We start from the raw sequence: 10679 nt of genomic DNA on the forward strand, positions 1-10679 counted from the left end.
AATCGCAAACGAGCGTGTCCTCGGAGACCCGCGAATCCTTCGGGGTACAAGAAGGCGACCTCGTCTTTGTTCCTAACGCACGGCGAACCAAACGTAATCCAACTTTCCCGTTAAAGCTCCGTCGAATGTGAACTCGCAGATTATGCTAGTTCGCATGCTTTTTACCCTCTTTTATAGATACTTTTAAATAGTATACATATATAGAATGCGCGGCTCTATCAATTTCATAACGATCCCCTGTATATTCGAGTTAGTTCCGGACGCTGATCATCTTCTAGCTGATTCGACTGTTGTCGATATCCGGTTCAACCGGTTGGTTGAAGGTAAATCTGATACAAGAAAAATTTTTATAAAGTTTATTTACTCTAATTGTGATAACTATATATGTTTCGCGTAGCAGAATGCAACCTATGGGGTATTAATGTGACGCAGTGATGTTGTTCGTTAATATGCTACAAAGAAAGAAATGTTAAAATAACAGTAATAATAATTGTAATTAAAGAATGTTAGATGTTAAAGTAACAATAATAATAGCTGTAATTAAAGAACATTAATGAAAATAATTACAGAAAATGTGATACAACAAAGACGCAATATATGATGTTGCATATACAATAGGCAAAATATCAGCATTTAATGCTGCTTGAAACTTAAACCTAAAAGCTATAATTACAATAAGTTGGAAAGCTAAGGCTAAAGTAATATATCAAAAGAAATTGCAAACTAATAGCTGACAATTCAAATATAGATAATATAAATTAATTAAATAGTAAAGCAGAAAGAAGACATTGATAACAAAAAAATAATGTAAACAGTGTTGGAACAAATATCGTTTGAAAGGTATATTTAGGTATAGATATAGGTATTATGTGGGAAAAATATTTAGTTATAAATATAGATATATAATTTTCAAAAATTATCTGAGTATAGATACAGCATAGAAGTATCCGAAAAATTTAGATATATTTTAGGTACTTCTAACAAAAAAAAAGAAAAAAGAGCAGAAAAAGAAAACAACAAGCTGCGTAAACAAATTTTATTTTATATGAAACTACTACTTATGTAATACAAAAATGTTTGAATAAAGAAAATTATAATTGTACATACGCGTCACCGCTATGGACAACCATGTATTTTATAAAATATCTTATTTTTTGTTTTTATTTGAATCTCTTTAAAGTTGTTTACTTGACCTTTATTCAAAATAAAAATTTAAAAGTAAAAAGGTATGATAAAGATATGATAAAAGTATGAATGAGTAAAAAAAACTTTGTTTTAGCTTAATTTCCGACTTATAATGTTAAAAATGTACAGACTAAGAAAACTTAGTTCAACTTTTCATTTCCAATGAAGACTACAAAACAATTATACTTACTAACACGACAAATTACGATTTTTCTTGCGTTTGTAATAGATTCTATAGAACTTGAATGACTTGAAATCAATCAGAGGAGTACACGTGACCAGTTTGCCACTCTTTTAAGGCTAATATTACCTTTGTGCGACAAAGTTTTCAAGCATGTTAATTGGCTGTAGCCCAAAAAGATCCGAGAACCTCTTTATCCTGCAGCCAATCAATAGGCTTGAAAAGCTTGTCGTAAAACGGATAAATATTAGCCTCTGTCGTACGACAAAGTTTTAAGTTCATTGATTGACTACACACACGCACATACACACACACACACACACACACACACACACAAATTCTATTTAACATGTAAAAATGCTGTTTAGCATGTTAATGTCAGAGGATTTTCCATTTATATACGACCTCAAAAAAATACTTTATAAAGTAAAGGAATTTCATATAACCATAAAGTGCTGAATTTTAAATTGCAACCCAGTAAAAAATTTTTCGTGTGTGAATATGTATAAATATCTATAAACATACGCGCATAAATATTCATAAACATATATAATTATATGTATATGAAGTATGTCCATACATATTCATATATCCTTTTTTCTTTTGTAAAATTACTTTTTAGTGTAATAGAAATAATAATAGTAATGTGAAAACATTAATAAGGTAATTAAAAAGGTAATTTTCACATTATTTGTTTTAGAAAAAATCAAGTTTAAAGAAATGTAAAAAAATTACTTACGTATTATATATAAAATTATATATAAAATTATGCATAATTATGTATAAGCAATTTTTTTTACATTTTTTCAACTTGTTTTTTTCTGTAACAAACAGTACAAAAATTATTCCTTTAATTATTATTTACATTTTTAAACATGTATGGATATATTTCATGTATAATTATATACGTTTATGAATATTTATGTGTTTATGTATGTTTATACATATTTATACATATTCATGCATGAAAAAAATTTTTACCGGAAATCCTCTTAATACTAAAAGAATCTCTTGCATGTACTGACATGCACGCGTAGCTGCAGTAGCACGTAAATGACAATCTGCTAACAAATAAGCATGCCGCTAGTATCTTGTACATCCTCTCCTTGATAAAAAGAAAAATCAGAGCGTAAGTCGAATATAATATAGGAGACTAACAGAAGTGTAAACGAAACTTCTAGAAGGCGAAAATTGAAACAATGAAATATAAAAGAAGCATTTGCGCTTCTTTTACATTTTAATGCTTCAATTTTTGCCTCCTAGAAGTTTCGTTTACGCTTCTGTTACTTTTCCATTACATCCAATTTACGATCCGATTTTTATTTTCATTGGGACTTATTTCAAAAGATTATTCGAGTTAGTGTAATAGAATTTTCTATAGAAAGAATTTATTTTTAATATCATAGCTTATGTGTCCTCATTTTTATAGATGAATACGTATTATAAATATATACGTCTGATTCATGTAAAATTTTTCTGCTTAAAGAAAATGCTAAGAGGAATTTTCCGCTTATCAGTAGAATATTTCTTTGGGTGTATAGGATATATATACAAGTATAGAAAGATTCGACAACTTCTCTTTCTTGCAGCCAATCAATAGGCTTGAAATGTTGTTATATGACAAATGTAACATTTGTCTTTTTCTATGAGATTCTTTATCATTCATTAAATACTAAAAACCAAAATTACCTAGGTGATAAAGTATTTGCACAACGTTGAGAATTAGAGAAAAACGATAATTTATATAACAATCAAATATTAAGTTTCTAATATTATATAATGACATAATAAATATAAATAAATACTTTGTATCTAAACCATATAAAAAATATCCAGATACAAGCACAATCTTATCTATAAGAATCTAGGTACTTAGGTACAACTAAAGTATCTATAAGATACTATATCAAATACTTTTACTTAGATACGTTCCAACATTGATGTTAAATAAAAATCGACTGAAATAAAACACATGAGTGAAAAACGTCATATTTAATCAAAATGATTCGATCGTATATAATAATATTTCTTGTAAATTTCCAGTTCAAGTAAAATAATATAACAAAATAATTACAAAAGATGTAATAATAGTAGCAGCACACAAATAGTTTTGAAAAGAATAATTAGAAGAAATAAAAAAAAACCATAGAAATATAGCTTATAAAAAATAGCTTATAAAAAAGGCTTAAAAAAAATTAACTGGTGGATTGCCCAATTTATGTTTGCATGAGCAGTACATTTGACGGCGTACAATTGACGCAGTCATTACACTTAGAAAAAATTGTTTGGTATTTGACTATAGCACACAATATTATATAATAAGATTAAGATGACAGCAAGTAGAAATCATTTTAGGAAAAATCATAAAAATATCATTTGATATACTTTTTTTATAATGATTTTGTGTAAATTCTTAACATTATAATTTTTAAGCGACTTTCTTGAAATGACTTCTACTTGATGTCATCTTGAAATCTTATTATTTTGTGATCTGTCTAGATAATCCTAGATAGCATACAATCTATTTATAAAACATTTACGAAACATTTGTAAAATTTATTTTTAATATTTTGTAAATATTTTTATGGTCTTAGATTGTGCACAGATTATAAATATTTATCATAAATATGAAATATTTATACTATTATTTTTACTTAGTCTTATGTCTTATTAAGTATATATGTAAATGCTATGAAAATATAAAAATATTTACAAAATATTAAAAATAAATTTTACAAATGTTTCGTAAATGTTTTATAAATATATTGTATGCTATCTAGGACATAAGACATTATAATCCAAGTAAAAAATATTAATTTATATTTGTTATAAATATTAGATATTGTTTTCGAATAAAGTTAAATAATACCTACTAAATATTTATCATAAATATTCTGTCTGAGATTACATAATTACGAAATAGGAACTGTATTTTATAATTATTACTGCTATAGTGTGTGTTAATAATAATAATTATACGTATTAAAAATTCTAGCAAAAAAAATATAGTTGGTAAAAATTATTATAAATTATAATTAAGTATGGCAATTATAATTACTTTTTTTTTTAGAGAGAGACAGAGAGAGAGAGTGTATGTACGTTCGAAGAAAGTTAACTTAATTTTGTTTCTCTAGAAAGAGTTTATAACTAATTAATTCGATAACGTCATTGCATAGAAAACATCCTCGAATCGGGAGAAGCAAACATTATCCGATGTCATCAAAACGGATGTAAGGAATGACGCTAGGTAACCAAGCTGAAAATTGTTGGTTCGAATTCGCGTTAATCTTCGCGTTTATCTTCGGTGACACCTTAGCAGTCACGTGTGCGCACAGGATGTCTGTGTCGCCACAAGCCTTTAGCTTAATCGTTAAAAAAGATGAGTCAAACAAAAATTAATTTATTCCGACAAACAGGAAACGTTCTCCAGGTTCCTCTTTCGCGTTTTCCAAGGAAGGGGGAGATTGGGAAAGAGCATCGTGGGATTGCTATAATAAACTAATCGCGCGTTTTCGTGAATATGTACAAATACATATATAAACTTTCTATTTCCCGTCACGAGACATTCGGAGAAGTGATGTAAAGAGGGCGAATTGTAAGTCCTACGATGTAATCATGTAATACACATAGTTTTGCGTGTTAAAAGACGAACGTAACTTCTGACTAGTTGCGTCACATCTCATCGGTGCACGTAAGAAGCAAATGAGATATACTTTTTTTTATCCTGCAGACATAATGTCACGAAATAAAAATTTTAACTGATTGATCCCTCTTTTTAAGTTGCGTCACAAGAAAATCACATAATGGCTTAATTAAGGTAAAAAGAAATGGGCTGTAATGAAGATTAATGTCGAATCTTGATGATTAAATAATCCTGTATATTAGAAAAGCACTGCTAATGTGTACAAAGTCGTTTACAAAATATTCAACTTACTTCCGCGTCCATCGACCGCAACTTGCAACATCTAAAAGAATTATTAACTATATGGGATAGTCGCTCAAAATTACTACTAATTCCGTATTTTTAACGCTTTCTCCAATTTCTCTCATTTCTCCGCTTGAAAACTTTTATTTACAAAGAAATATTTTTAATTATAATATTATTATAATTTTTCTTAATTTCTTCAATCTAAAAAAATCCTTTTCTGTCGCTATATATATAATCAATGCTCTAATTGAATTTCTTTTTCATAAATTAATATTTAAAAATCATAAGTATAAAACGACAACTCTATAATCTGTCTATAATGTAAATCTACATAATACAATTACTACATAATCTAATTACTATAAATTGAAATATAAATATATTGAGCAAAATAGTTTCAAAAAATACAAGTAGCAAGTTCACAATGTGCCTCTAAAAGACGTCTATCCTAAGATAAGAATAGTTAATTAAAGGCACTGACTGCAATCCATCCTGACCACATTCTGACACATCATTATCAAATTTGTAACTTAAAAATAAAATATTCTTAGTAGGTTTTTTTTCAAGATTTGGCACTTAATTCTTTCCCCACTTATTCCTAAGTAGAGATAAAACAATGTTTATGTAATAAGAAATTCTTTCTTTCACGTCTTGGAAAAATTTCACTTATACCTATCTAGAAATACAATCGCGCGACTTTTCAATTGCACAAGAGCGATCGATAGTAATAACGTAACATTCATACTTTGGGTATAACATGTCGTTTCTTAACGTTCTATACGTAATATCGTGGTTGGTTATTCGCTTACAAATCATTATGAGTCCAAATGCAATTACAAAAAGAAAGTTTCAAAGTCCGCGACATTGTATATGTCGTATGGAAATCTTAATCCACATGAGTTCACTCAATCGTGCGAAACCACGAGTCGATTACGCGTTTCATCGAACGTAAGTGATACGACATCGCCCGCAAAAATTACCGCTCAAATCTTCAATATTCACAATCCGGAAGTAATGCACACGAAAATTTCATTATGCATTTAAGTCCACAGACTATGAACGTTATATTCGTCTCCAAGTTGGCTTTCACTAATGAAATTGGCTGCTCGATCTCTTTCCATAAATTATCAAAATTATGCCCTTTAATGAAAAATTGACGAGAGGGTCGACGATCATTTAATTAAAGTGGAACGCATTTCAAAAAATATTTACATTCAGAAAATATATTCGCTCGGTAAGAACTACTTATTAGGTCTTAAGATTATCACAATATAGAGTGCTTTTCAATTGTAAAATCACTACACACTTTCATGAACACGCGACAATTCTAATTATCGTAATCATTGACACATATCTGTATTCAGCCCAAAAGCTACTAGTCAATTGGGTAAACTTGTATTTTTGTGACAATTACATGTTACTAATGGTCAAATCGGTTAATCACGATAGCTATAAATAAGATTGGAAGATATTGGAAGATAATGGCCTGCATTTTTGCTTCTCACACATTCAACAGATAGAAAAAGTTACTTTTAACTTAGTTCTATCCTTGCCTAAACCGTGTACAGCGATACATTTGTTCTAATTGAGTGCACAATGCTACATTTTATTCCTGTGTACATTTGTGTTAAAATATGTTAAGCAATTGGAAAGCACTCATATAGTAATTGAAATAATTACATAAAGTATATATACAAAAAAAATGCGCGTCGCAGTCGGATTTGTTATGTCAGTCGTAAAATACATAGTGATTTCATCAGTCTTTTCATCTTTACAAGGAATTCTATCGATCAATTTTTACATTCATTCATGTTGCCTACCGATCACCTGAACATACCTGTAGGCCCTTTTACAACCGGCCTGATGTATCAACAGATTCTCTTTAACAAGATTAAATTGTTTTTCGTTGAGCGTCAATTTGCTCTCTTTGATCGCATCTATAATGCAACCCTCCAAAGCATTTTCGTTCAAAGACTCATAGAAAAAAATTTCAACATCGATATTTTTGTTGAAAAAAGCGTTTTTAATTACGGCTTCATCGTGGAGCTGATTTCTTATTCGTATCTTGAGGTCAATTAAATCTTCGAAGTTGAAAATGGCCAGTATGGTCACGAAGCGATTCTTATACATATCTCGACGGGTCTCTAGAAAGTTTACAAAGTCCGTCAAATGATGTTTTTTCAAATTTTCCAGGATGATTAAATTCGGATATAAGAGAGGAAGATTGATGTCGTTCACGGCTTTCAATGGCGGAAAATACTGACGAATAGCATACTTTCGCGGGAAATTCCTTCTTATGATATCTACCGTGTATGATTTACCGACGCCTGTGTCACCGAAGAGGACTATCACTTTGAAGGAGGGTACATCACTCTGAAGATATTCACAGAATTTCTGCAAGTTGTTGTGACCATGAATCCGCTCCTTCAATTCAACAACAGCATTCGCAAAATCATTACTATGCTTGCGTGTCTCCTGATTTTCATACAAGTACACCGAGATAAAAGTCACGAGTATCGTAGATAATAATAGTAAAAACATAGAACGTTTAACATAACGTTTGCATAAGACAAAGTTCTTTTTCGACGCATGTTTAGCTTGAGGATCTTCGTATTTGTCACAGCTATCAGCAGTAGAAATGACAGAAGAATCAGACGGAACAATTGGATTGTCTAATATATCATCATCCTTCCATTTCTTTATAGGTGTTATATTGTCTTCGTTTACAGAATTTGTGCCCTGTCTCTTCTCAGGTTTTTGTTTCCCAAATTTTATTTTCAATTTTGGGCGCAAACTAGTCTTTTTTGAAAAAATAACAGATTTAATTGTACCAGCCTCTTCTTGATATTCCTCTGTTGATTGACTTGCTGATTCAAGTTCCATATGTTCCAACTGATCTTCCATTGATGTAGTGTTTCTTATGAACGATTCTTGATTACATTGCATGCTCCAGTTCAGGTTTTCAATACTGTGATTGTTGTGTGGGAAAACCCATGTACTCACACAGTTACTGTTAGCTTTCAATATGCTATCTTGGAACCTTACACTGCAAATAATATTTTATTAAATCCATTCGGCATTATATCTTTAAGTCATATTGATTACATGTGTCATGTTCAAATTGAGTGTCATGTTCAGCATTAATTTTATGAATTCGATATGTATTACTACAGCAATAATTGTGTACTATGGGAGAAATCCCAATGATTTTACCTTGACATATGTTTTCAAAATCATATCTCTAAAACCTGTAGCACACAATGCTTGTTTTCCTGCTGGATTAGAATCTTATCATCATATTAGTGATGCTGGCACTAACAGCATCGCAGCCAATATGGTGGCAAGATTCTAATTCAGCTAGTAATCCAGCAGGAAAACAAGCATGCGTATGCCATAGATTTAAGTGACTTCTAACAAATTTTAACCATCGCTCGTTATTTGTTAAAAAATTATTAATAAAATAAGTTTCATAAATATAAAATATTTACACATATATAAGCATATTTAGCTTAACATATGTATATACATATATATAATCATATCATTTATCTTTCTCGACTTTATCCCATATTTCTCTTTACTTACAAAATGTTAAAGACCCATTTATATTGTGAATTTTATTTCAACAATTAAGTCGAACATTTCTTGATAGGAAAAAAGCGTTGGATGGCTCTCACTTTGTATAAAATATTTTTATACCATTTTGACATAAAAGAAGAGTGTCATATAAATTATATAGCAGAATATATGAAGAACATATAATAAAATATATACCTTGTGTTTAAAAATTACCTTTAACTTATAAAAATTGTTTTGTTAATTTTTTAATGAATAACGAATAACAGCTTGTTGGAAGTTATTCAGAGTCATAACAATATATATCAAAGTCAAGGTCATAGGGGCTGATTCTTCCATGCACAATTATCAAATTAAAAAAGTACCTTAATTCTCTGTTACTCCCATATAGTTTGCAATTGTATGGTCTGATTAATGCATGCAAATTGTCGCTCGTGTTACATTTGAACGACTGCTTATTAGACGGCAACAATCCAGGTAAAGTATTTGATCTGACTCGTTCTGTCTCAGATGAACGGTAAACTTTCCAAATATTTTTTAAATCTTTATCCTTCTCCATAATATTTCGAAGAAGATCTAAGGTTTCCTACGAGAAAGATATATGATAAGATAAAAGATAACCTACAAATTACAATAGCACGTTTACATTTATCTGTATCCCTCGTTTTCGCCCCATAAATCGGAACATTCCGAGGGATCTTTAATTAAAGAATTTACCTGATTTTATTTTTACCTTTATAACTTGAGCAAAATTGAGCAAAAGTACTCGAGAATCAGGATATCAATCACACTTGGTTATCAACGTATAAATAAATCGGGACTCGGAATGATTGAGGAAACGCTTTTTCAACTCGAAACTCGAATTCGAAACGTAACTATCGCAAGTAACTGAATTAAGTATAAGCCGATCAGTTGACATATGGTTGTAGTCACAAAAACTCCAATCGTTCTAGATCACTTTATCCTTCGTCGATTGTCCTAGCCAGCATAGCCTATTTGTGTTCAAAACGTGGCGATACGCGACGCCAGCGATCTTAATCTAGTTCATCTACCACTTCGAGTTGTCATGAATGCAAAAATTATTGAAAGTTCCTCAATGGCCCAATCATCAAATTATACGTATCTCTTCTCACAGCCTTTAAATAGATTTTTTTGTAATGTGAAAATTAAAGTATAAACTTGGAAAGGTCACACGTGTCCATTTTTTTCAAGCTACACTATTTTGTACTATCTGCACTCGCGGACCGAACGGTGTAAACTGTAAAGCAAACACGTCCGAAGAGGAAAGAATAAGCTACAGGTCATCGGGGGTCACCGTCTCCCCGATGAAAATTTTTCTTAGAATTTTTCATATTTTTTCATATTTTTTCAAAATTTTTCAAAATTTTTCAAAATTTTTACATAAATTACAAAAATGTTTAGAATTTTAAAATAATTTTATAATTTTCTAGAAAATTTCTTAATTGTTTATATAAATAATTTCTTAATTTGTTTATACAAATTTAAACACTTCAGAATAAATGTCGAAGTCTGCATCTTTTCTAGAATTCTTATCAAATATGAACGCTGAAACAGATTTCTAAAGTTTTTTATTCTAAAATTTCTGATAAAATATTAAAAAGTATGAAAAAAAAATTTTAACATTGAGAATGATCCGATAAAGATCGAAACATCTGTTCGAATTTTGTTGTATATAATTTGATTGTTTATAAAAAGATTTTACAAAACATCCAGAATAGTTCGTAATCCTATTTAATTTAATTTATTAAACTATTGAATCGTTTTCTCTATTGAATTCTAAAAAAAAAG

The 10679-nt window shown here is 29.8% G+C and overlaps 1 protein-coding gene across 2 annotated transcripts; it reads right to left on the minus strand.

Annotated features, from left to right (window-relative positions):
* Positions 1-5597: 5597 nt before the first annotated feature.
* On the minus strand, positions 5598-9747 carry LOC108752991. Of its 2 annotated transcripts, none has more exons than XM_018494265.1 (3): positions 9604-9747; positions 9236-9456; positions 5598-8340 (listed from the first exon to the last, which is right to left on the minus strand). In XM_018494265.1, the coding sequence occupies exons 2-3, from the start codon at positions 9427-9429 to the stop codon at positions 7098-7100; spliced, it is 1437 nt and encodes a 478-aa protein (XP_018349767.1). In that variant the 5' UTR covers positions 9430-9456; positions 9604-9747; the 3' UTR covers positions 5598-7097. The 2 variants fall into 2 exon arrangements, with proteins under 2 accessions (XP_018349767.1, XP_018349768.1); XM_018494266.1 differs by having other exon boundaries at positions 9588-9747.
* Positions 9748-10679: the final 932 nt, after the last annotated feature.

Source organism: Trachymyrmex septentrionalis, unplaced genomic scaffold (assembly GCF_001594115.1).
Source record: "Trachymyrmex septentrionalis isolate Tsep2-gDNA-1 unplaced genomic scaffold, Tsep1.0 scaffold63, whole genome shotgun sequence".
Taxonomy (NCBI): Eukaryota; Metazoa; Arthropoda; class Insecta; order Hymenoptera; family Formicidae; genus Trachymyrmex; species Trachymyrmex septentrionalis.